Here is a 27,386-nt window from a genome sequence, read left to right on the forward strand (position 1 = left end):
CACTGGGGGGCCGAAACCACGCCCACTGGCTGAGCTCCACCCACTGGGCCACAACTGTGACCACTGGACCAAAGACCCGCCCACTGAACCAAAGACTCGCCCACTGAACCAAAGACTCGCCCACCCGGGACACAACCACGCCCACTGGACCAAAGCTCCGCCCACTGATCTACATGTTTTTTTTAACTCACAGAATGTGGGTGTCACTGGCTGGGCCAACATTTATTGCCTATCCCTGGTTGCCCCTTGAGAAGGTGGTGGGGGGTGAGCTGCCTTCCTGAGCCGCTGCAGTCCCTGTGGTGTAGGTACACCCACCGTGCTGTTAGGGAGGGAGTTCCAGGGTTTTGACCCAGCGACAGTGAAGGAATGGCTGATATATTCCCAGGTCAGGATGGTGAGTGACTGGGACCTTCCAGGTGGAGTTGTTCCCATGTATCTGCTGCCCTTCTCCTTCTAGATGACAGCAGTTGTAGGTTTGGAAGGTTCTGTCTAAGGAGACTTGGTGAGTTCCTGCAGTTCTTGGTGAATACTTACGGGGCATCAGTCTGACCCAATGTGTCAGAGCCCCACCCACTGGCTCAGAGTCCTGCCCACTGGGCCAAAGCGGCAGCCCTGCCTTGGTCAGAGCCCCACCCTCTCACTCAGAGCCCTGCCCATGGTCAGAGCCCCACCCTCTCAATCAGAGCCCTGCCCTTGGTCAGAGCCCCACCCTCTCAATCAGAGCCCCACCCACTCACTCAGAGCCCTGCCCTTGGCCAGAGCCCCGCCCTCTCACTCAGAGCCCTGCCCTTGGTCAGAGCCCCGCCCTCTCACTCAGAGCCCTGCCCTTGGTCAGAGCCCTGCCCTCTCACTCAGAGCCCCGCCCTCTCACTCACAGCCCTGCCCATGGTCAGAGCCCCGCCCTCTCACTCAGAGCCCCACCCTCTCACTCAGAGCCCTGCCCTTGGTCAGAACCCCACCCTCTCACTCAGAGCCCCGCCCTCTCACTCAGAGCCCCACCCTTGGTCAGAGCCCCGCCCTCTCACTCAGAGCCCCACCCTTGGTCAGAGCCCCGCCCTTGGTCAGAGACCCGCCCTCTCACTCAGAGCCCCACCCTTGGTCAGAGCCCCACCCTCTCTCTCAAAGCCCTGCCCTTGGTCAGAGCCCCGCCCTTGGTCAGAGACCCGCCCTCTCACTCAGAGCCCCACCCTTGGTCAGAGCCCCACCCTCACACTCAGAGCCCTGCTCTTGGTCAGAGCCCCACCCTTTCACTCAGAGCCCCAACCTTGTTCAGAGCACCACCCTCTTGCCCAAAGACCTGCCAGTATGTTAAAGCCCCACCCACTGGCATATAAGGTCACTCCTGGGTTATCAATGCCCTGGGAAGAGAACACACTTACACACTTCATGAAACGCATTCCCCCAAATAACCTCAATAATTATTTTATTTGAATGAGCTCAAGTTATCCTGATCCATGCACACACTCAACAACAACAACTCTTTTAGCTCTTTTAATGTAATGAAGCATCCTAAGGCATTTCACATCAGAGTCTTCCAATGAAACGTTAGCTCTGTTTCACTCTCCACAGATGTTGCCAGACCTGCTGAGCATTTTCAGAATTTTCCTTTTCTGTTTCAGCTTAGCATTTGCAATATTTTGCTTTTGATTAGGACAGCAGAGTTCCTTCCCAAAAGAACAATAGTGAACCCGATGGGTTTTTAATGTCAATCTGACAGCTTCATACTAGTGTTTTATTTCCAGATCTTCAAAACTGAATTCCAACTCTCAGATTCGAACGCTATGCTCTGCAGTATTAGTCCATGCTGCTGGATTAATAATCCAGTAACATAACACAGCCATGGTGGGCCAAGTGACCTCCTGCTGTACTGCATCTTTCTATGATTCTGTATAGGAAATTAGAAACCATTAATTAACCCTCCAGGTAGGAAGGAATAGTGCCAGCATGCATAGGAAGTGGGCAGGAGCGCCAATATCAGCTCTTGGGGGTGGGGGAGAGACGAATGCCACCTGAAATGTATACCATCATTTCATTGATGTTTGTGGGAGCTTGCTGTGCACAGATTGATTGCTGCATTTCCTACATTGCAACTGTGACCACCTTTCAGAAGTATTTCATAGGCTGTAAAATGCTTTAGGGCACCCTGAGTTTTTGAAAGGCACCACATAAATGTAAGTTCTCTTTTTCTAAATGAGATGTTCTTCTTCTGAAATATGAATATTAACTTCTTCTTGATGATATAAAGAACCAGAGGGTTCAAACACAGAATCACACAGAATCTTAAAAGTGGTACTCAACATTTCTGTTTACAAATGACTAGAATTCCAGGGCAGTTCATCCTGTCCAACACTTTCATGTGCTTCAACTTAACATCAATTACAGTGTAGGCTGGATGTCAATGTGAGGTGGTGAGTGCAATAATGGGGAGCCTTAGTGATGCCACAATATTCATTAGGCCATGAATGGTGTGATTTATTGTACAATTTTCCGGTTCACATAACTTCATCTTTGAACAAAGAATTCATCAATAAACTGGAAACTTGACTGTTATTATGCAAACAGTGCAATCAATAATCATCTTATCTGACAAGCAATTCATTACCAAACAGCTTTTGTATGGCACAATATGATTTGCTCCAATTTATTAATGGTAGAATACAGGCATTTTAATCATTTAAATTCAATGTCAGGAATTTATTTTGTAAATGGCATACTGTGTCTTGTATGAGGAATCATCTTTGCTATCAAATAGAATCATTTCAGTCTCACATGTTCACTTTTCTCAAATGATCTTCAGACTAAGGCCTGTAAACTTCTCACTCTGAAATGGTTACAAACTCCAGTCCCCGCATGGAAAGCAGAGGTATGGGGTTCTGCATTATTGGAGGTCCTGCCTTTCAGTTAAGGTATTAAACTGCTACCCTCTCAGGTAGATGGCAAAGACCAGAAGAGCAGGGGCATTGTCCCCAATGTCCTGGACAATATTTATTCCTCAATTGTTTTTTGTGGGTGGTTGATGTGCACAAATTGGTTTCCTTGCTTCCAACAGGGAGGTGGATGGTGTAGTGATATTGTCACTGGCCCAGTGGTCCAGGTACCCAGGGTAATGCTCTGGGAACCAGGGTTTGAATCCCACCATGGCAGATGGTGAAATTTGAATTGCCTAATGATAACCATGAAAACATTGTTGATTGCTGTAAAAGCCTATCTGCTGACCTTACCTGGTCTGGCCTATATGTGACCTACAACAATGTGATTGACTCTTAAATGGTCTAGCAAGCCACTCAGTTCTCAAGGGTGGTTAAGGATAGGCAATAAATGTTGGCATATCCCATGAACAAATAAAAGAACGCATTGGGACATTGTGAAGTTGTGAAAGGCACTACTGGCACTCCATGTCCTTCTTGCTTTGTACTTCCACATACTGCGGAAGATCATTGTCTGGAAAATTATGGGACAAAAGAGCAAGGGAGTAATTGGATAACTCTTTCAAAGATTCAGCATGAGCACAAAGGACCAATTGGCCTCTTTCTGTGCTGTACAATTGTATGATTCTATTTTATGATGTTTAAATCTAATAAATAAAAGTGTTCATGAAGGAAACTAAAAAAAAATGAATGTCAACCCATTCATGGGTTGTTTGCTGGAGTTTAATGTTTAAGTTAATCTTTAAAGGTCAGAGGCTGGGAATTCTGCGGTGAGTATCTCACCTCCTGACACCCCATCTACAAGGCACAAGTCAAGAGTGTGATGGAATACTCCCCACTTGCCTGGATGAGTGCAGCTCCAACAACACTCAAGAAGCTTGACACCGTCTAGGACAAAGCAGCCCGCTTGATTGGCACCCCATCCACCACCTTAAACGTGCACTCCTTCCACCACCGATGCACAGTAACAGCGCTGCAGCAACTCAGCAAGACTCCATCAACAGCACCTTCCAAACCCATGATCACTACCATCTAGAAGGACAAGGGCAGCAGATGCTTGGGAACATCACCATCTAGAAGTTCCCCTCCAAGCAACACATCATCCTGACTTGGAAATAAATCAACTGTTGGTTCCCTGAGTCAAAATCCTGGAGCTCCCTCCCTAACAGCACTGAAGGTGTACCTATACCACATGGACTGCAGAGGTTCAAGAAGGCAGCTCACCACAACTTTCTCAAGGGCAATGAGGGATGGGCAATAAATGCTGGCCCAGCCAGCGAAGCCCAAAGCCTGTGAAAGAATATTTTTTTAAATTCCTGGAGGCTCCAGGGACAAGGCTGGACTGTTGGAAATCTTAGTCTGCACATTCTCCACAAAAGATTGTTGGGCAGTATTTCACCCCAGCTACTTCAGTTCCAACTTCAGTAAGCTAAAAGCAATGAAGAGCGAAAGCACCTCATAATAACTGTCAATAAAACAATGTAAAGGATAGCAAAGCCATACATTGTCTCACTGGAATTCTTAAGTTGCTTCCAACTCATGCATAAACTGCTGCAGGCTTGCTAGATGGGGCTTTTGAAAAGTATGAAGACCACAATGTAAACAGAAATGTAGGTTAATGCAGCCCCTTCCTTCAGGTCAGATTTCTCTAACATATTGCACTCGTAAAAAATTTAACCCTCAGAGAACTAGAAAGATCGGAACAAAAGACCTGCATTTCCATGGCGCCTTTCGTGAACTCAGGATGTTCCAAAGGGTTTCTAAGTCAATTAAGTAAGTTTGAAATGCAGTCACTGTTGTAATGCAGGTAACACAGCAGTCAATTTGCACACAGCCAGCTCCCACAAGCAGCATTGTAATAATTACTAGACAATCAGTGCTTTTTTTTTAGTGATGTTAATTGAGGGATAAATGTTGGCCAGGACACTAGAGAGAACTTCTCCAACTTTTCTTCAAAATATTGCCAGGGGATCTTTACATTCACCTGCGAGGGCAGTTGGTGCCTTGAAAGATCAAGAGCACATTATCAACCCTTACCTTGGTCCAAAGTTGGAGCAGATATAGCATTGGGAAGAGGATGAATAAATAATTGTTATATTGTGAATTATTGATGGAATGAAAACAATGCTATGGGCTGTTAAATATTCAACAGAGAGCTTCTGTGATAAAGTGCCGAACTGGAGCAAACTGTGTCACATAGATCCACACTGGAAAGGGTATTCTTATTGTTCATGCTTTCAAATAGTTGATCTCAATGTGTGGAAACGGGAGAGTTACAATTGGCACCAGTGCTCTGGGGCTCAAGATATGGGCGTCACTGGCAAGGTTAACATTTATTGCCCATCCCTGATTTCCCTGACTGAGTGGCTTGCTAGGCCATTTCAGAGGCCAGTAAAGAGTCAACCACATTGATGTAAACTGGAGTCACATATAGGCCAGACAGGGTAAGGATGGCAGATTTCCTTCCCTCAAGGAGAATTAATAATTTTTGCACTTCGATTTTTATAACAATCCAACAGATTCAGTATTCACTTTTACACCCAGATTTATTCATAAGTCTTTCTTAACTCAAAATTCTCAAACTGCCAAAGTGGGTTTCAATTCGGGTTCGAACTGGATTCTGAAGAAAGGTCGTCAACAAATTGAAATATTAACTCTGTTCCTTTCTCCGCAGATGTTTCCAAGCGTGCTGAATATTTCCAGAATTTTTTGTTTTATTTCTAACTAGGTTATTAGTCCGGGCCCATGGACTAACTAGTCCAGTAATTTTATCTTCATACAACGGGGCTCTGTAAGTGCTCACTAACCAGGTGTATGCACGAGGAATGGTTACAGTCAGAGGCCTGTCAATAGTGGCACATCTAAACCTCACTGTGGATCAGAAGGGAAGGGGAATTTAGGAACTGAGACATGTGTAGATGATGTAAGTGTGTTAGAGTTGTTGGAGATGTAGAAAGATACATATCCCTGCAAAGCTTTAATTGACCAGGAGATGGCATCTACAAAGGTCTTTTGAAATACACGAAACAGGACCCCATTGAGTAACAGTTATAGATTTTAACAGATCAAGTTGGTTATGTTTGGGACGTGATCGTGGTCATTGTCTGTTTGAATGAATTTCACTGAACCTTAATCTGAAAAAGAACCTTGTTCCATAAGGGAACATGAAGGTAAGCCAGTCACTAATTAATCCAATAGGGAATTCTGGAGAAACTTCTTTTACCCAGAGAGTGTTGAGAATGTGGAAATCACCACAAGGAGTAGTTCAAGCGAAAAGCGTAGATGCATTTAAGGGGAGGTTAAATCAAAACAATAGAAGGTTATGTTGATCGGGCTAAATAAAATAGAGAAGAGGCTTGTATGGAGCATAAACACCAACATAGATCTGTTGAGCTGAATGGCCTGTTTCTGTGCTGTAAATAATTTGTATTGTTTTTACTAACAATCTTCTAACCAACACACGTTCCTCGCACATTTCATGCAATTGGTGGAGGGAGGGTTGGGGTTTAATGTCTCCTTCACGATCCCTCTCAAAATCAGACGGGATCGCAAGAAAGAAAAGATCAGAATAGGTGATGTGGGCTCCTCCCGCCCTATCCCACTCCAGTTGGGATATCCGCTCCACCCTTCCACCATAACCATTGCTGGCTAATCCTGTCCAGCCAGCCACGCATTGCCAGCTCTCCAGGATTTCCCAGAAGTCTCCAGAGAATAAAGGTTAATCTTCAGGATACTAATAGGAGCCACACCCAGGAGAAAAACCACGGGGGCATTAAAAATGAAAATAAATTTTCTTCACACATTTTTGTTTCTTTTGTTTGGAGCAGTGGGGGTGGTGGGGGGAGGGGGAGGGGGTGGGGGGGGGGAGAATTCCCTCACCTGGGAGAAGTGAAAAAAAAGTTCAAGAACGCAAACCTAATTTGGGGAAAAAATACGGAAAATTCCTCTCCAAGAAGAACATAACATAATAGCATAAAGATTAGGCCTTAAAACCCCTCAAGTCTGCTTCATTGTTCAATAAGGTCACGGCTAATCTACCTCAACTCACTTTCTAGCCCTGTCCCCATCCTTCAAATTGATCAAAACTAGACTACTTTGACAATGACCTGAGCACACAATCTAGGTTGACACTCTCAGTGAGGTACTGAGGTACGGTCCTGCTTCACTGAGGAAGGTGCTAGATTTCGGATCAGGGATTAAACTAATGTCCCATCTCTCTATCAGGTGACGTACAGATCCCACAAGGCTATTTGAAGTAGAGCAGCAATTTTTCCCTGGTGTCCTGGCCCATATTTATCCTTCATCCAACATCAGCAAAACTAAGAGTATCTGGTCATTATCTCTTTGCCGTTTAAGGGATCTTGCTATGCACAAAAAACTGCCTTGTTCCCCTACATTACTGCCGTGACTGCATTCCAAAAGCATTTCATTAGTTGTCAAACATTTTACAACTGCCTGAGGTACTTAAAATGCTCTATAAATGCAAATCTTTCTTTCTTTAAGAATTCTTGTGCACCAAGATCATCTGGGACTCCTTGCAGCCCCGACACAACTGTCCCCAATCCAATCAAATACAAGTGTGTAGCTAAATGTACAACCATCAAGCCAGTAGAATGTCTACACACTGCTGTTAATACATATAGTAACAAATTTACCATATATGGCCCCTCCTGACAGCATTTTTTATTGCCCAAACATTTAGATTGTATTCAGTTTATCTGTATATGGTGTGTTTAACTGGGAGGACCCCTTACATTTGCCTGTGGCTCTTGAGCCCATGCCTTAATTCACTTATGTCCTGGAGAATGATGAAGAACAGGGACTTTTGGTTATTCTCTTGATCAAAAAGTTTCATTCAATTTAATTTATTTAAGTTAATTTAATTTAATTCCTTTAATTCAATTTCACAATATGCCTGTCACTGAGAAGGCCAGCTTTTATTGCTCATCCCAAATTGCCCTTGAGAAGATGGAGGTAAGCTGTCTTCTTGAACCTCAGCTGTCCATGTGGTGAAGGGGCTCCCACAGTGCTGTTAGGAAGTCCCAAGATCTTGACTCTTAGATGATGAAGGAATGACTGATATATTTCCAACAGAGATGTGTATGACTTTTAGGGGAACTTGCAAGTGATAGTGTTCCCCTGCAGTCACTGCCCTTGTGCTTCTAGGTGGTAGAGTCTGTTGCTTTGGAAGGTGCTGCTGAAGAAACCTTGGAGAGTTTCTGCAGAGCGTCTTGTATATGTTACAACCTGCAGCTATGGTGCACAGATGGTGGAAGGGGTGGGTGTGTAAGGTATTGAATGGACTGTTGATCATGATTTGTCCTGGAAGTTATCGAGATTCTTGAGTGATGTTGCAGCGACAGCAATTCAGGCAAGTGGAGAGTACTCCATCACGCTTCTGTCTTGAGGCTTATCAGTAGGGGAGAGGTTCAATCGAAGCATTCAAAAGAGAATTAGACAGTTATCTAAAAAAAAGGAATATCCAGGCTTAAGGGGAAGAAGGCAGGAGAATGGCACTAGGTGAATCGCTCATTTGGAGAGTTGGTGTAGACACAATGGGCCAAATAGACTCCTTCAGCAATGTAACAATTCTGTGATTCTGTATGTTGGGAGGGGCAGGAACTGAGATATTTGCCACAGAACACCCACTCTAACCTGCTCGACTAGCCATGGCATTGATGTGGCTGGTCCAGTTGATTATCTCCTCAATGGTGATGGCCCCAGGATGTTGATGGTGGGTGATTCAGCGAAGGTAACAGCATTGAATGTCAAGGGGAGAAGGTTAGATGCAGAAGCGGTTTACAAGAATGGTTCCAGGGATAAGAAACTTCAGCTGTGAGGATAGATTGGAGAGGGTGAGGCTGTTCTCCTTGGAGAGAAGAAGGCTGAGAGGAGATTTGATAGAGATGTTCAAAATCATGAGGGGGCTGGACAGAGCAGGTAGGGAGAAGCTGTTCCCACTCGTAAAAAGATCAAGAACGAGAGGGCACGGACTTAAAGTGATTTGCAAAAGAAGCAGATGTGACGTGAGAAAAAACTTTTTCACACAACAAGTAGTTCGAGTGTGAAATGCACTGCCTGGACATGTGGTGGAGGTAGGTTCATTCAAGGCATTCAAGAGGGTATTGGATGATTATTTGAATAGAAACAATGTGCAAGGGTATGGGGAAAAGGCAGGGCAATGGCACTAGGTCAAAATGCTCATTTGGAGAGGTGGTGCAGACACGATGGGCTGAATGGCCTCCTTCTGCGCCGTTAAGACTCTGTGATTCTGTGATGGTCATCAACTGGCACTTGTGTGGCACAAATACTATTTACTACTTTTGAAGGCAGGCCTGGATGTTGTCCAGATCTTGGTGCACACTGACAGTAGTGACGGTGCCTTAATGCTGTTATAACTGAAATCAGGAGCTGCAGGTTTTATGCAACACAACAGTCATACTAATGAATTACAGTTGTTGAAGAAGCTGTGATTCAGTCTTACACATACGAGGAGCCGATTGTGAAGAGATTATAATAAGGAGCCATGCTGCTAACAAGACTCATTCATTATTAAAATACATTCAGTTACACTGACAGCAGTTGTCAAAAATTAATGTTCCATTCACTGTGAAATGAAATGAGCACTGTACAGTCCCCTTGCAAATTTCAAGGATAGTTTGAAGCAAAATAATAATCATATCAGCCCTGTACTCCTGATAAAACTGTTTCTGTGTATAGTATGAAATATGGAGTATATTTATCCCTTCACTCCTCTTAACATTGTCCCTGTGTACAAAGCAACAGAGGGACATAGGAATGGGAGTAGAACATTCAGCCCCTTTGCCTGATCCACCTTTCAGTTAGACCCTGGCTGATCTTTGTCCTAACTCTATCTAAACACCGTTAATACTCCTGCCTAACAAAAACTTAGCAATTCATAATCGTCGCTTTACTCCTAATAGCACCATCCCTAGTGTACTGGTACATAATAAATGACCAGTTATATTGACCAATGATTCTACAAGACTATGGTTGGTTGTGGAAGGCATCATGCTCACATTGAATAGATTCGATGTCACAGGAAGAATGTAAAAAGCTTTATGGAAGCTGGTCATTAGGGTGACCTAATGTCTCATGTTGCTAATGGAGCCACTGTCTAAGTAGGGCCTCAAGGGGGAAGCAGAATAGTTCCAAAGTTGGGGCCACAAACTGTGCCAGGATTATGAAGCAATTACCTTCATTAATCATTTCTGTTCCATAATGGCAAACTAAGTGCACAGTCATCCATATTTAACCTCTAGATGTCCCCCACTAGGAGCAAGAGGTGTCTCGATTGAAACCTTTAAGATCCTGAGGGGTCTTGACAGGGTGGATGTGGAGAGGATGTTTCCTCTTGTGGGAGAATCTAGAACTAGGGGTCACTGTTTAAAAATAAGGGGTCGCTCATTTAATACAGAGATGAGGAGGATTTTTTTCTCTCAGAGGGTTGTGAGTCTTTGGAACTCTCTTCCTCAAAAGGCGGTGGAAGCAGAGTCTTTGAAAGTTTTTAAGGCAGAGATAGATAGATTCTTGATAAGCAAGGGGGTGAAAGGTTATCGGGGGTAGGCAGGAATGTGGAGTTGAGGCCACAATCAGATAAGCCATGATTTTATTGAATGGTGGAGCAGGCTCGAGGGGCCGAGTGGCCTACTACTGCTCCCAATTCGTATGTGTGTTTATATGTTCTCTGGTAACTATCCTCACAGGTCAGCTGTGGTTCAGTGGGTAGCTCTCTCACCTCTGAGTCAGTTGTGTGTTCCTGCTCCCATTCCAGAGACTTGAGCATAAAATCTAGGCTGACAGTCCCGAGGCAGTGCTGCACTGTTGGAGGTGCCATCTTTTTGATGAGGCATTAAACCTATATTAGAATATTGTCAACATTTCAAAAGTACTTGATTGGCTGTCAAGCACTTTGGGACTACCCGAGGCCATGAAAGTCACAATGTAAATGTAAATCTTTCTTTTTATTGGCACTCCAGTGAGAAGCTGGCAGATGAATGAAGCCAAATCCAGATACAGGAGTGTTTGATACAGACACTAGAGAACCATAATACTGGGGTTTGGCTGTCACCCTATGTTATTGGGTGAGGAATGAGCCTTCTGCCGGATGTACTATGCATCTCTCAGTGTGTGCCTGAATTGCTGCCACTGATCAGGAGCCAAGAAATGCAAGGACTTCGTTGCTGGCATTTGCCAATCTGGCCCTGATCTCCAAAGTATTGGTGTCACACCAACACTGCACATTAGGAACGCAGGAGAGATATTTAAATGATGCTTCTGTAATTTCCAGGCAGACACACTGCATTCCTCCTTTTTTACTTTCAGCAATAAGGCAGCAACCTGAGTGTGCTTGCCACTCACCTTATTGGACAGCAAATGCTTATAAAACCACCATGGCATCTCCTCATTTCTAGGCCCCACTGTCTAGGCCCACGTCTGTTGGCCCACATATAAGAAAGCAGCTTTGGATGGTATCACCACCTTGAATCATAGGAACAATAGGAGGCCATTCAGTCCTTCAGGCATATGCCGGCATTTACTGGCACACAGTGGCAGCAGCATATATTGTTGACAAGATGCACTACAGCAACTCGCCAAGACTCCATTGACCTCACCTTCCAAACCCACGACCTCCACCAACTAGAAGCAACAGTGCAGTTCTGGCCACCACATTATAAGAAGGATGTGATTGTTCTGGAGAGGGTTCAGAGGAGATTTACCAGGTTGCTGCCTGGGCTGGACGGTCTGAGCTATGAGGAAAGATTGGATAGGCTGGGGTTGTTTTCCTTGGAGCAGCGAAGGTTGAGAGGGGACCTGATAGAGGTCTATGAGATTATGAGGGGCATAGATAGGGTGGATAGGAAGGCACTTTTTCCAATAGTAGAGGGGTCAATAACCAGGGGGCATAGATTTAAGGTAAGAGGTAGAATGATAAGAGGGGAGTTGAGGAGAAATTTTTTTCACCCAGAGGGTGTTGGGAGTCTGGAGCTCACTGCCTGAAAGGGTGGTTGAGTCAGAAACGCTCATGACATTTAAGAAGTACTTGTGTTGCCATTGCCTCCAGGGCTATGAGCCAAGCGCTGGAAAATGGGATTAGTGTAGTCAGATCTTTGTTGACTGGCACGGGCATGATGGGCCGAATGGCCTCCTGTGTTGTAGACATCTATGAGGACAAGGGCAGCAGATGAATGGGAACACCAGCACCTGCAAGCTCCCTTCCAAGTCACTCAGCATCCTGACTTGGAAATATATCGCCGTTCCTTCACTGTCACTGAGTCAAAATCCTGGAACTCCCTTCCTAACAGCACTGTGGGTGTACCTACACCACATGGACTGCAGCGGTTCAAGAAGGCAGCTCACCACCACCTTCTCAAGGGCAACTAGGGATGGACAATAAATGCTGGCCCAGCCAGTGAAGCCCACATCCCACGAACAAATAAAAATATATGATGGCTGATCTCAGTCTTAACTGCATTCACCTGCATAACCATTAATACCCTTGCACAACAACAATCTATCAGTCTTAGTTTTGAAATTTTCCATTGAAACGCCCCCACCCCCCCCTCCCCCACCAAGCAGCTTTCTGGGGAGAGAGTTCCAGATTTCTACCATCACTTGTGTGAGTAAGTGGCGTCAAAGCCAGAAAGGAATAAATACAGGACTGTCAGGAGTGTAGTTCCACTGTCACTGGTGCTGGGGGAGAGGAGAGGGGACTAGCTCTGATATATATATATATATATATATATTACAATAATCAGAAGATAAAATGACTGCCGTGTCAGGGGAAGGAGGAAATAATAGAGGGAGGATGGAGGCAAAAGCTAAGCAAATGATCAATAGGTCATTGCTAAGGGGAGGGTAATATGATACCAAATTCAGCAAACACTTAGACTGTACAGACTCGACCAAACATAAGTGGGACTATGAAAAGCCAACCTCTCAAACCAGCCCTCCCTTTCATTCTGTCTAATTCAGACTCGCTGGCAGACAGGATACTGAAGGGCAGCAGTCTCGTCCTAATGGACACGTGGATTGTGTTCAATTCTTTCAGCCGTAAATTTTTAACCGCCTAACTTTTTTTTGCTTTGTTGAGCCTCCTACAATAGAGGGATCATGGACAACAGTCTGCGTCGTTTGAAGCAAGAGTTGGTAAGGTGCCTCCGTTTAATTTGAGAGCTTTTTGTGTTGTTGCGTCTTGCAGAGTGGGCGCTTGATGTGAAGTTATCCACAGTGTGTCGATAGAATGAGAGCCCCTGTTTATATATCAAATATTAAGCTGTTGACTCCCCGTCTCCTTAATTTAATTACTTGGGAAATAATAGATTGTGAGAAGGTGTTAGAATGTTGAAATTTCAGCCGTTCCATCTGCCGCTGGGTTAAAGTGCAACTGAATATGAAGTCTATCACAAAGCTGTAAATATAATTCATTTTCAACATTAGTTAAAATGGAAATCAATGCACTTAGCTCATTATCACTTGTCCCTTTTTGGGGGAGAGGCGTGAGTTCCTTGGGTATAAATTAACACTTTCTGGGATTTCGTGTTACTTTTGTTATGTGTGCGTTGTATTTTGTTTGTGTGGTGGAGTGTGGGGGTTGGGGGGGGGGGGGGGGTTTGCTGGGGGGGTGCAGGGTCCTAAACCTGGACCCCCACCCTCCCCATCCACCCACTCCCTCCAGTGCCCTCATTTACATGAAGGTCAAAGAGGCTTGTCGCCTCTTGGATGCCACCCAAAATATGTAGGGACGCACAAGAATAATGAATCTTACTCCGTTGAGGGGACTGGGGGCGGGGGGTAGGTTCAGTTGCGAATAAATATCTTTCCACCAAGATCTGGCAGACCAGGGTTACTGCTTTACGAACAGTATAAATCTGATTGGGTTTTTTTTTTGTTAATAACATGGGATTCGGGAATATTAACCAGCGATTTTTTTTTCTCTGCGTCGCAATTCGAAATTGTGCCCATTATTGTTTTAGCAAAATTAAACTGCGCCAATGAAAATGATGTACAGGATTTCCAGACGCACGCTTTCTGCCGAAAAAGCACTGAGTTTGAAATCATTGGTGTGTAAACATTTTAATATCCCTCCCGTCTCATCCGTTTTCATTCACAGCTGCTGACTGTGAATAGCACTTCGTTCAAATGCAACAAGCAAAAACACAAAAAAACACAAAAAACACAGACTCACGAAAAACAGACACAGAATAAACACAGACTCACAAAAAAGAGTCACACAAAAAACAGACATAAAAAAAACACAGACTCACAAAAAAGCAGACACAAAAAGACACAGATACACAAAAAAAACCCCACAGGCACACAAAAAACAGAGGCACACACACACACACAAAAAGCCCTCACAGAGACTCACAAAAAACACACACAAAAAAACACGCTCAAAAACACACAGACACAGAATCAGACACAGACACACACATATACACAGGCATACAATAACACACACACAGACACACAAAAACACACACACACAAGCACAACAGCTGGTGTCTGAAATAAAACAAAAAGGTTCATATCTAACCCAGTGATTATTTGTTCTCATGTTTAGCAACCATTAAAGTAACCAGACAAAATATACCAGAACAGTTCCTTCAGACTTATTCATAGTAGTCAAAGCTTTTAGACAGATTTTAATAAACATTTTATTTGATTCATATAGAACCTGACTTCCCTCTGTGAAATATTAATGCTTATTAAAGCCTTGTCACTTGTCATGATATTTCGAGTTTTTAAAAAAATGTGAAGCACACCTTGAGGTGATGATTAACTGGATCAACCAAGTGACAGCCATCCAGCATATGGTCACCCTTTGATGGGCTTGTATTTGTCACCAGATTCCTTGTCAATCAACATTAATAAAACACAGCTCCTTTGAAAGGGGTTTTATTCATCCCACTCTGATGGGACTGTGCCTGTACAGGAGGAAGATGATGTCTTAGACCAGGTATGCTATTGTCAATTAAACAAGAGGTTAAGATTATAAAGTTACAGTGGATTATTAAAATATTTTATTCTTGGGTTGTTCAATAGCAAAGTGAATCTGTGGACAGAATAATCAATCTCCCACTGGGGTAGACTGTATGGGAGAATGTGAGATGAACAGCAAGAGCTGGGAAGTGTTATATTAAAGAGAGGAGCATTTAAAATATTTTCAATGGGGTTCAGTTGCAAATCTTCATCCATTGTTGCCGTTTTTTTTCTAATGTTGATGGGATTGTTTCATTAAACTGATTTGTTGACTCATCCAGGGGACACTTTTCATCCTGGGACTTGCATCAAATTTTGGGGCATTTCTATAGGGAAAATTAGTTGGCAGTTGTAGATATCCCTTGACAGCTCAATCTTGATTAAACCACTCGAGGGAGATCTGAAGCAGAAGTCTGGTCGCAAACACACACCCCCTTCCCAGAAAAAAAACCCTAAAAGTTCACATTTTCATCCGTATATTGTGCCTTTACCCAAGTCTCTTGTTAGAATATGCAGTCCATATACTTTGGAAAATTGTACAAGGTTGGGAAACTGTTTTGATGTATATTAAATTTGTATAAAGTGATATAGATTCTTTGGCTCTGCGCATGGGACCATTTAGGGTTATTTATTTAGAGTTTTGTTAGTCCCTGTAGATGTTTAGGTAAATAGAAAATGATTATTTGCCTTTTATGTAAACACTTTGGGAAGATAATGCTGAGAAGTGGTGAGTAAGCAAGTGGATGGCTTGTGCTGATGATTTGTGGTTCATTAGTAGATGGAATTAACATAGAGATGCTTTCAATATATTCTGATAATGTAATGCTGCAGTGCTAACTGTGTAAAATGTGCATTGACAGCAATCTATGAAGGAGGCTGGAGATGGGCTGCAGGACCAGATGAATTGTATGATGGGCGCCCTCCAGGAGCTGAAACTTCTCCAAGTGCAGACAGCTTTGGAACAGTTGGAGATCTCAGGGCTCCAGAGCCAAGCTTCATCCATCACTAACAGCCAGCAACGGCTGAAGAACGGGAAGGATGAATCCAAGAGCAGTGAGGGCTGGCCAGGCACCAGGATAGAGAGGAAAAGCTGCAAACCCAGCAGCAGCAACCCCCGTGCATCGAGCCTCACAAGCTTTGCAGGGCCAGCTGAAAAACCCATGGACTTGTGGTTAGGAGGATATCTAAAGGAGACTCCTTGTGAAGAGATGCAGTCATCAGCGCAGTTGTCTATGTCTTTTGATCATCTCAAGGATGCCCCATCATCAGCTTCATCCAGACTGGGCCTTGATAAGCAGATCCAGGCAGTTGCCTCACCAGAGGTCCACAAGCTTCCTACAACAAGCAAATCAGCTAGTAAGGCAACACAAGATTGCAATGCCTCCAATGACTGGACGTCCTCTCTGCTCTCCCAAAGCAGGAACAGGCAGCCCCTCATTTTGGGAGACAACATCTTCGCTGACTTGGTAGGCAATTGGTTGGACTTGCCTGAGTTGGAGAAGAAGCCCCTGCCTGCCTCCTTGGATGGAAGAGGTCGACATGACCACGTCCCCATGCTCAGCAGATCTCAGGAATTCCAGAAAAAATTGAACCTCACCGCCAATATCTTCAAGAAGCTGCTGAGAAGTGTTCGGCCTGACAAAGGCAAGCTAACAAAGGAGAAGGGCAGCCAAGTGCCAACAAGTAACCCAGGAGATGCCATCACCAAGAGGTCCACCAAGGGATCCAAGCAGAAGGTGACTTTTTACTTTGCGCTGCGGGGAAGCAACAGTCAGAACAACAAGGTCCAGGATGGATGTGGGAGCTGTTGCACCACATTATTGGATGAAAAGAATCTTAGATCCAACAACTGCACAAATAAACTGGTCCAGGCAGTGACTGAGAAACAGTCCCAGTTTGACTATAACACTGTAGTTTGGGTCTGATTTCAAATGTGAAAATCTTGAAAGAAAATTAATTGCACTTAGTTTCCTTTACATCCTTCAGAGGCCCCAAAGACAATGGGATCGATATTGTTTACAGTACTTTGTTTTTATTCAAACACTTTCTTTTTGAATATTTGAATGTGAAGAGTGAAACATGTCAAGACTATTTAAAGGGACATATGAAACATGTTCAAACTATTTTTCTCTCTATTTGCCATATTTTGCATTAAGACAAGCTGTGTTGAAATGCAAATTGCCTGCACCATAATAACCCAAAGTCACCATTGCCCAAATGGGACAGATTTATTTCACCTGCTCTCCCTTTTCAGAGAGTGAGGACTCCCATCGTCCCCTTGCTCACCTCCTGAAGGAGCTAACTTTTTCTGGGTTACTGTTCCTGGAGGACCTCCAACTTCTGATCCCTTTTATTCTTAATATACCAGGGTTCCACTGAGTATCAGCTGGACATTTGACCCCAGAACTTGGTTGATTTTGTTCTCAGCTGACAGGCACCCAGCCTGAAGCATGATCAGGTAACATGGACTGATTGTTTCCTCCTTAGATATACTGAAGCTAATGGGAATGTCCCACCTAATACACCAACTGAGATTTTTTTTTTATTTGCTTGTGGGTGTCACTGGCTAGTCCAGCATTTATTGCCCATCCCTCATTGCCCTTGTTCAAAGGGCAATTTTAAGAGTCAACCACATTGCTGTGTGGGATCTGGAGTCACATGTAGGCCAGACCAGGTAAGGACAGCAGACTTCCTTCCCTGAAGGGGGGAATTTAATTAATGCCCCTAAAGGACATTAGTGAACCAGATGGGCTTTTATGACAATCGACATGGTCATCACTAGACTTTTAATTTCAGATATTTATTGAATTCATATTCCACCATCTGTCATGGTGGGATTCAAACCCAGGTCCCCAGTGCATTACCCTGGGCCTCTGGATTACCAGTCCAGTGGCAATACCACTACGCCACCACCTCCCCCCCCTGGGGTTCAACTGAGTACAGACTAGATTAGGACATGAGACCTTGCTGGATTGTACTGCTTAGTACCACAAAGAGCAGTACATTTAATAATGAGATCCTCAGCCACCACCGCCCCCCCCCCCCCACCCCCCACCCCACCCCTTTTGTCATGTTTGCCTGTTTTTAATAAGATTCTTCTCTTTCTTAGCCTGTAAGTTCAAATAGACACTTCAAACCTGTATTTGCAATAACAAGATGAGTGAACGTTTTCTTAATGCTATAAGGATATTAGGACAGCTTCAACAGATGAATGTGAGTATTATGCAGTTTGTGAATGAAGTGAGATGAAGCATCAGGATTTTGTTTGTATTTAGAATTTGATTTGCTTGTCAATGCTTAGATGTAGTAGAATAGGGAGATGTTACAGATATTACTCATGGCCTCTCCTAGAGCTAGAGTGTTCTATTTAGATAGGAACGCACAGCTAGGAGATTTAATAAATGTTGACAGTGTCTACATTGAAACAAGACTGGTTGATTTTTAAGACCTTCTGTTATGGATCTGTTCTTGAGGATAGTGTGATTCTTCACTGATTCAAGTTATTTTTAGAAACATTTTCTTTCCTGTGTTCACTGATCTGTATTGGCTCTTAGCCCAGCAGTATCTCAATTATTTTTTAAAATTCTCATCCTCATGTTCAAAGCCCTCAATGACGTCTCACTTTTTTATTTCTGTAATCTCCTCAAGCCCTACAATTCTCCAAGATCCCTGCGCTCATCTAATTCAGGCCTCTTGCTCATCATCGATTTCCATGGTTCCACCATTGGAGGTCTTCAACTGCCTGGACCCTAAGCTCTGGAATTCCCTCCCTATTCCTGCCTGCCATTCCTCTTTTAAGACACTCATTAAAATGTATCTTTTGGACCAAGCCTTTCCTGTTCTAACGTTTGCTTCTATAACTCAATGTCAATTTTTGCCCAATTATATTCTTAGGACATTTTGCTATGTTAAAGGCAAGTTGTCGTTCTATCAGAAATGTGAAGATCACTAATCCCTTTGCCCTGATACTTATGACCTTGCAAGCTGCTCTGTGTTTGAAACGGCAGTTAGCCAAAATCTACCTTAAGATCACTCTGAAGACTGTAAATGGGTTGTAAAACTGATGGGCCAGGACTTTACGATGCTGCTCGTTTCCACCGGTGGATGTGGTGAGCCACTTAAATCTCCATTCAGTTCGGTCGGACCGTAATATCCCGCCAGGCAGAAGGGGTCGTAAAATCCTGGCCATGGTCCACGAGATGCAGCTGACTCTGAAATCGTTCCTACAACTAAAATATCACGGGTCGCAAAGGACCTGTGAGAGAAAATGAAGGAGGCTGGGAGGGGAGAAAGATTTAGCAGTTATATGAGACAAATCCAAGCATGAGAGAGAGAGAAGCTGGGATTATTTTCCCGAGAGCAGAGAAGGTTAAGGGAAGATTTAATGGTGCTGTTGAAAACTATGAAGGGTTTTGATAGAGTAAATAGGGAGAAACTGTTTCCACAATTAGGAGGGCCAGTGACCCAACGTTAATAGTAGTTTTCAAAGGCAATTGGATATATATATGAAAATGAAATTTGCAGGATGAAAGAACACGGTTAGTGGGACTAATTGGATAGCTCTTTCAAAGAGCCAGCACAGCCACAATAGGCTGAATAGCCTCCTCATGTGCTGTATGATTCTGCCTGCAATTTTGGCAAAATTATTAATTGTTCATTGGCCAATTGCACAGAAAGTAAATTTCACACTTTTGAAAGTATATGATGTGGACATAACATAAGAACAATTTCACAAAGGACATACATTGTTAGAGCTGGGGTGAGGGGTAGGGGTAGGGGGAGACTGCAACCCTGATCTACAGCAATAAAGACCTGAAGGCCTGGGAAACACAGTTTTGTTTTGCTGACTTACGCTAGCCCACTCTAACTTATGTGAGCCTGGAGTTTTAGGAAGTGTCGTCCTTCGCACTGCGATCACCATGGATGACTCCAGTCAGAACACTAAGATCTGTTGCTATTGGCAACATGAGAGAAATGCAAATGAATGAAATTGCGTATTTGAACTTCATATGAAATCTGCATTGCCAACTCTGGTTGGGTATATTTCTGGAGGTTTCATCACATGACTTCCTTCTTCACGCCCACACCCTGCCATTGGTCCATCCCCAAGGTGTCGCTTTATTTCCACTGCCAATTGGAAAGCACGTAAAGTCAATGTTACCCCATTGGATTAAGAATCATAGAATGATAAAGCACAGAAGGAGGCCGCTCAGCCCATTGTGGCTGTACTGGCTCTTTGGAAAAGCTATCCAATTAGTCCCAATTCTCCTTGATCTTTCCCCATAGCCCTGAAGATTTTGTTTTACTCATGAATGTTGGTGAAACAGCCTTGTTCCTCTAACTCCAATACTTTTTTAACAGCCTTCTCAAGGGCAATTAGGGATGGGCAATAAATGTCCTTACCAACAATGGCCACCTTATGTGAACAAATAATTTTTAAAAACTGCACAATGAAAATGGAAAAAAAGCACCATTTTCTTTAACACTCCTATGCTTTTTCTCCCTGAGTTGCTCGTATCAGTGTCCTGAAGGTTAACCCTCGATTCCAGGAGACGTCAGAGTCCTCCGAGAGAAATGGAAACTCTATATGAGGGTCACCACGTGATCTATAAGGCTCCATTAATGTAAAAGCTTTGGTTACTTGGCGGTATAAACCTTTGTAATGCTTGAAGAAAACTGAAAAATAAATGGCTAGTTGCCTAAAGCAACATTGCACTTGAAAAGGACATGTAGAAATCCAGATTCCCGCCTGTCTCTATATATTATATCAGCCCCCAGAGCACAGCTGTTGAAATAATTCAAGCTATTGGTGAACTGAATCCCTCACACACTCACCAGCTGGCCCTCATCTTCACAGCAATGTTAAAACTGTGCGGATAAATCTGAAACCGTTGGGCGGAGGTTCAGAATGAGCTCAAAATGACTCTGATAGGATGTGTTCCTGACCTCCCACCTCCAAATGTCTCACCTGGTTGTACAGTATACCCCCTCCCCCTCCATCTCCCTTATTTTTTGTATCTGCGGTGCAAACATTTTCAAAGAGAATGCAACTATTTTAACACCTCCTCCCCGTGAATTTTTTTTCTCCTGGAATTTGCTCACATCACATCACTGTCCTGGAGGTCAATTTCATTCCTGGAGTCTCCAGGACAATCCTGGAGAGTTGGCAACCCTAGTTGTGTGCAGATGGAGTACACAGTAAGTGAGGGGACAGTGCATGTTGCCTTTTGTGGTCCTGGGTATGAATGTGACCTGGGCCAGAGAGATCTCTGCACACCCATTGCAACCCACAAGATGAACCCAAGAGCCATATTAAGAATCTTTGGAGGACCGGACAACAAGAAACTTTAAAGATGTGAGAAAGGGGGGATGGTGTTTCTTTGTATCTTCCCAATCGACCTTCCCTGCCCCACCCACCACCCCGCCAAGGACCCCCCCCCCACCCCCCACCCCCCCCACAACTGCTGACACCATTAATCGACAACCTTGTACTAAAATGCATGAAGGAGTAGGCCCATAGAATGTTTAGACTCAGCATTAATAAGGAAGCAAATTATTGCAGAGTGCAATTGTAGCTGTTGGCTGTTGGGGAAGTGGGTGGCACACTGGCCTTTTGGGTCAGAAAGTCATGGGGTCAAAGTACTTATTGAAGTACTTTTTGAAGTGTAGTCACTGTTGTAATGTAGGAAACGTAGCAACCAATTTATGCACCGTAAATCTCACCAAACAGCAACATTATAATGAGCAGACTATCTGTTTTTCAGTGATGTTGTTTGAAGGATAAGTATTGGCCAGGACACCAGGAAGAACTCCCCTACTCTTCAAAATAATGCCCTGAAATTTTTGTGTCCATCTGAGAGGGCGTACGAGTCCTCGGTCTGAAAGACGACACTTCTGACAATGCAGCACTCCCTCAGTTCTCCTACTGGGAGTGTCAGCCTGGATTATGTGCTCAAGTCTCTAGGGTGGGGCTTAAAACCATGCCCTTCTGATGCAGAGGTGAGTGTGCTGCCCGCTGACATTCAAAATGCTATCTGTGCAATGCTGATGGGCAGAATTAGGGGAGTAGGTACTCCTGTACAATGAAAGTATATAAAATTTTAGCATTGTAGATTGAGCCAGCCCTTTCGCTGATAGACTCCATGCTTTAATAGGTAAGTTGATCTGACCACTGCTTGTGGGCCTCACATACCTCTCCAATTCCAGACGCCCAGCTGTCCAATCGGCTCACATTCCACTTTTGAAGAAGCTCGGGCAGGGAAAAGAACCAGGATCTTCCCATGGGAACCCAATCTCTGGGAGCATGAACACCGACAGCTGGCTGACATTGTAGCCACAACCCTCATTTCCCGGAATGTCCTTTGTCTCCCTGCTGTCCCAGCTAATATCTGTCCCTCATCCAACATCAGTCAAAATCAGATCATCCAAGAATGACCACATTCCGGTTTGTGGGAACTTGCTGTGTGCAAATAGGCTGTTGCATTTCCTACCTCACAACTCCAAAAGGAAGCTCATTGGCTGTAAAGCACTTTGGGACATCCTGAGCTAAGGAAAGGTACTATGTAAATGAAGTCAGTCTTTCTTTCCTACCAGAGAAAAATAAACTGTTGCCTTGTAAAGCAAAATGAGTAGATTTCCATGCCAATACCTTCAAAATCATGAACAAATACATACTGTGACTATCCATCACCATGAAAACTAAAAGTTGGGACATGGGATGGGTGGGGAGGGTGGGGTTGGGGGGTGTTGGCACTGGAAGAGGAAACTAATGGAGACGACTTTCTGCTGAGAGGTAGGAAAAGCAGAACAATCTATCCTGCATTATGTTTTCTTCAGCGCATTACAGAGGAGTGCTGCAATGTCAGGGGTGTTATCTTTCAGGTGGATGTAAAAGATTCCAAGGCAGCTATTTTGATGAAGAGTTCTCCTCAGTGTCTTGGTCAATGTTTATTTGGTCAATCACCTCATTGCTGTTTGTGGGAGCTTGCTGTGTGCAACTTGGCTGCAGCTGCATTTCATTGCAACAGTGAGTACACTTCAAAAGTACTTCATTGGCTATGAAATGCTTTGGGACATCCTGAGGCCATGAAGGGGGTTAAATAAATGCAGTTATTTTTCTTCCTTGAAGATGTAAATGGAAGTATAAGATGATGTTTCCAGAATAAACACGTGCATGTCTTTCTCTATGGACGAGATGAAGGAAGATGAGGTTAATTGTCCTTACACAGTTTCCTATTGCAGGCTGGCAGAATGGTCCCTGTGCTCCTGGTCAGACAGTGGCACTTGGCACCAGAGGACCTAAAGAGGGGCAGCAGTACTACTAAAGTTTTCCCACCTCCTGCAAACTTTGCTTCCTCATTCCTTGACTTGTACAGAGCCCCGTTCTCCCATCACCCCCAATATTCGTTGATCTACACTGGCTCAGTCAGATATTTAAAATCCTCACCTTTGCATTCAAATTTCTCCATGCCCTCATCCCTCCCTGTCTTTATTGCATCCTCCAGCCCTACAACTCTCTGAGATCTCTGCCCTACTCCAATTCTGGCCTCTTGAACATCCCTGATTTCCTCCCCTCCACCATTGACCTCCATGCCCTCATCTGACAGGGTCATTAGCTCTAGAATCCCCTGCTGTCGGATCCTGGTCACTAGTTGGTTGCCAAGTTGGTACAATAGGCAGAGTTGATCAACAGACAGTTCTTAGGTGGAACACATTCTGTTTATTTACAAAAGTACTCAGCAGCTACACTTGTGCACTTTCAACTCAAACCCTATCTCCATACTTCTGATTACTAACTCAGACTACTGATGACAGAGGTAGCCCACACTACTCCTCTATTGGTTACATAAGATCATGTGATCTTCCTTTATAACATCCTTCTTAAAGTTATACTACATATTACATAAAACCATAATTACCCCAACTCTCCCCCTTTACTCGAAAACACATTTTACATTTACAAGTACAATTTTCTCATAATGGCAAATTATTTACACAGATTAGTAATTTATAAAATCAGTCTTTCTGGGGGTTTCCTTATACGTGTAGAACATCTCAGCTCTACAACTTCAGATGCTTTGTCAGGAACCTCCTTTTCTGGAGTTGCCTGAACATCAGGTTCTTCAACGGGTACCTACAAATCTGTTTCCTCAATTATTGCAGGTACAACAGACACATCTGACACATCTGTACTCGGTTGATTTCCCTCAACAGGAAACGTTGACTCAGTCATGAACAGTGGTGGGATCATTTCTTGGGGATTTGTTTCTTTCTTCCTTAGATGATCCACATGTCTCCTGGGATGGATGGACAAATAGAGAGCTTAGTGAAAAGTTGTATGCAGTGTCAGCAAATGCAAAAGTTACCTTCAACAGCTCTGTTACACCCTTGGGAGTGGCCAGGAAGGCCTTGGGTACAATTGACTATGTGGGAATAATGTTTCTGCTTATTGTTGATGCCCACTGAAACTTGTCCATCCATCCCAGGCCACCATAGATAGCTGCATGCTATGATCTTCATTCAGGAAATTCCTGGATGTGCACTATGTATTTCAATCAACAATAGCTTTCTTGCTTTTGGGGGAACAATCACTCATGTTCCCAACAATAAAATACCTTCCTGGCTGGTTATTTCATGTCTTCTGTTAAAGTATGGTTTCATTTCATCAAACAAATGCTCTTGTGACCAACCATGAAGTACTTTTTCTCGTACTTTGGATAAGACTGCGTCTCAACTTGTCCAGTCTCTGATCTGTCTAGCACATACCGGAGATGAACCTCAGGAGTTCAACAACAAAAGTAGTTCTTTTGGAACTGGGACTTCCTCATCTTTTTCTTGTAAGGGTAAACAACTCAGTGCAACAGCGTTTGGAATTTGATTTGCAGGCCTGTGAATGAAAGTATACTTGTATGCTGCTGAGGCTATGGGTGGTATAGCCTTGTCCTCACTGAATACTCCTAGCAGTGGCTTGTGGTCTGAGACAATAGTAAAATGATGGCCGTGTACATACTGGTGAAATGTCTTGATGCTAAAGGTGATTAGCAGGCCTTCTTTCTCTATCTATGAGAGTCTCTTTTCCGCTGTGGTGAGCGTTCTTGAGACATATCTTATAGGCCATTCCGTGCCATCATCTGTTCGATGGGAGAGCATTGCTCCTACTCCATCGGGAGATGCATCACATGCCAACACCAGTTCTTTCCTCTGGGCAAAATGTGCTAATAGGCTAGATGAGTGCAACAATTTTTTTACCTTTATGAAAGATTCTTTCTGTGGTGTCTCCCAAGAGCACCTTCAGTAGATAATACAGGGATGCCAGTTCTGTAGACAACTTGGGTAAGAAACGCCCATAAGAATTGATCATTTCTAAGAAAGATTTGAGCTCAGAGGTGTTCTTTGGCGCAGATGCCTCTCTTATGGCTCTCACTTTCTCCTCAACCGGGTGTAAGTCCTGTGAATCTACCCGATGACCCAAATAGATTATCTCCCTCACTTGGAACATGCACCTTTCTTTTTTTAAACGCACTCCAGCTTGCAAGGAACGCTTTAAGACTTCTTCTAAATTTGCCAAATGCTCCTTTTCAGTGAGTCTTGTCACCAGAACATTATCTCAATAAACTACAATGTGAGGCAATCCCTGCAGTAAATTTTTCATTGTTCCCTGGAATATGGCCCAAACCATATGGTGTGAAAGGCAAACAGGTATATTGGTACAACTCTTTGTGTGTATTAATTGTGACAAGTTTCCAGGAGGCCTTCTCTAACTCCAGTTGTTGATAAGCATGACTCATATCAAGCTTCATGTAGGCAGTTCCACCTGCCAGCTTAGGATACAGGTCTTCAATTTTTGGTATGGGTGTCTGTCCAGCTTAGCCGCTATATGAACTGTCAATTTGTAGTCTCCACAAATTCAAATGCTTTGGTCAGGTATAAAGATGGGGATTATTGGTGCTGCCCATTCTGAGAACAGCACAGGATGTATAATGCTCTGTTTCCCTAATCTGTCCAGTTGGGTGTTGATCTTCTCCCGAAGTGCACAAGTACTGGCCTTGCCTTCATGAATCAGGGGGTTGCCTCAGGATCCACATGAATTTTTGTTTGTAGTCCCTGGATCTTCCCAGGTTCATCCTTGAAAACTGAGAGGTATTTTTGTTGTTGCTGTGGTAACCCACTTGCTCTTAGCTGGAAAATTTCAGCTCATTCTAACTTAATCTCCTTTAGCCAATTTCATACAAGGAGGTTTGGCCCCTCGCCTGCTACCACCATCAAGGGTAGTTTTACCGAAGGGCTTCCGTAATGGACAGTTACTCTGCTTATGCCTTTGACTTGGATGTCTTCACCCGCGTAAGCTTCTAATTTGGCATCAGTTTCTTCCAAATTTAATTCATATTCACCATAATTCAGATATTTGAAGGTGTGCTCACTAGTCATTGTAGTGGAAGCTCCTGTGTCCACTTCCATTCTAACAGGCTTGCCATTCATTTTCATTGTTACATATATTGGTTCTGTCTTTCCAACCTTCAAATTAACTAAAGAATAAATATCTGAATTTGCTGCTTTGGGCTCTTCTACATTGTAGATCTCACGGGACCTTTTCTTTTGTTTGAAAGTCTGCCTGATTCTTTCCTTGCACTGTCTCATTGTGTGTCCATTTCGATGACAATAAAAACATTCAATTTTTTTAAACTACCGATCGTTTATAAGGCCATCTGTTTCCACCTCTGTTGTAATTATTCCTTGTTTCCGCTGCCAAGTCATTTCTTTTTATTTGTCTGCTAGCGGTGGCTGTTTCCCGCTTCTCGGCAGATTTTTGGACTTTCGCATCCTTTTTGGCTGGGGCTTCCTGCCCAATGTGGAGGGCAATGCCACTTTGCATTCCCTGTATGGCTTTTCAATCCCTTGCTGCTTTTTCCATGGCCAATGCTATCTCTAGCGCTTTCTTAAAATCCAAATTTGTTTTAGACAGCAATCTCTTCTGAGTCATGTCCTCATTCACACCGTACACATCCCTGAGCATGTCATTTAAAGATCTACCAAAGACGCAGCGTTCTGTTAACTGTTTCAAACTTGCCACATATCAAGCAACTGTGTCCCCTGGGGCTCCATTTCTTGAGTTAAATTTGAACCTTTGCATTGTTACCGAGGGCTTTGGCTGGTAATGACTCTTTACGAGGTCCACCAATTCATCAAAACTTTTCAAACCTTGGGCACTGGGTGCTGTCAAACTTCAAATCAAACCATAGGTTTAACTCCCACATGTGGATAAGAGGATTGCTCGCCTCTTCTCTTCCCCTGCACTGTCATTCATTTGGAAAAAGAATGCAAGGCATTCAATATAATGAAACCAATTGTCCATGGCTGGATCAAAGTGATCAATTCTTCAGAATTGCGGCAGTCTGTGAGGGGATTGCTTTGATGATTAGGACGGAAAATCCACTTACAATTACCACACGAAGT

The 27,386-nt window shown here is 43.7% G+C and overlaps 1 protein-coding gene across 1 annotated transcript; it reads left to right on the top strand.

The window, feature by feature from the left end:
• The first annotated feature begins 12,780 nt into the window (after positions 1 to 12,780).
• On the top strand, positions 12,781 to 17,525 carry inka2 (inka box actin regulator 2). Its single transcript, XM_041195862.1, has 2 exons — positions 12,781 to 13,097; positions 15,794 to 17,525. Exons 1-2 carry the CDS (start codon positions 13,062 to 13,064, stop codon positions 16,856 to 16,858), a joined length of 1,101 nt encoding a protein of 366 aa, XP_041051796.1. The 5' UTR covers positions 12,781 to 13,061; the 3' UTR covers positions 16,859 to 17,525.
• The last annotated feature ends 9,861 nt before the right edge of the window (positions 17,526 to 27,386 follow it).

The sequence above is a fragment of the Carcharodon carcharias genome, chromosome 9 (genome assembly GCF_017639515.1).
Source record: "Carcharodon carcharias isolate sCarCar2 chromosome 9, sCarCar2.pri, whole genome shotgun sequence".
NCBI classification, from domain to species: Eukaryota; Metazoa; Chordata; class Chondrichthyes; order Lamniformes; family Lamnidae; genus Carcharodon; species Carcharodon carcharias.

Coding starts and splice junctions, on each gene's coding strand:
- inka2 (XM_041195862.1), top strand. CDS start 13,062: ATGGACAACAGTCTGCGTCGTTTGAAGCAAGAGTTG. Junction 13,098..15,793: donor GTCGTTTGAAGCAAGAGTTG/GTAAGGTGCCTC, acceptor GTGCATTGACAG/CAATCTATGAAGGAGGCTGG.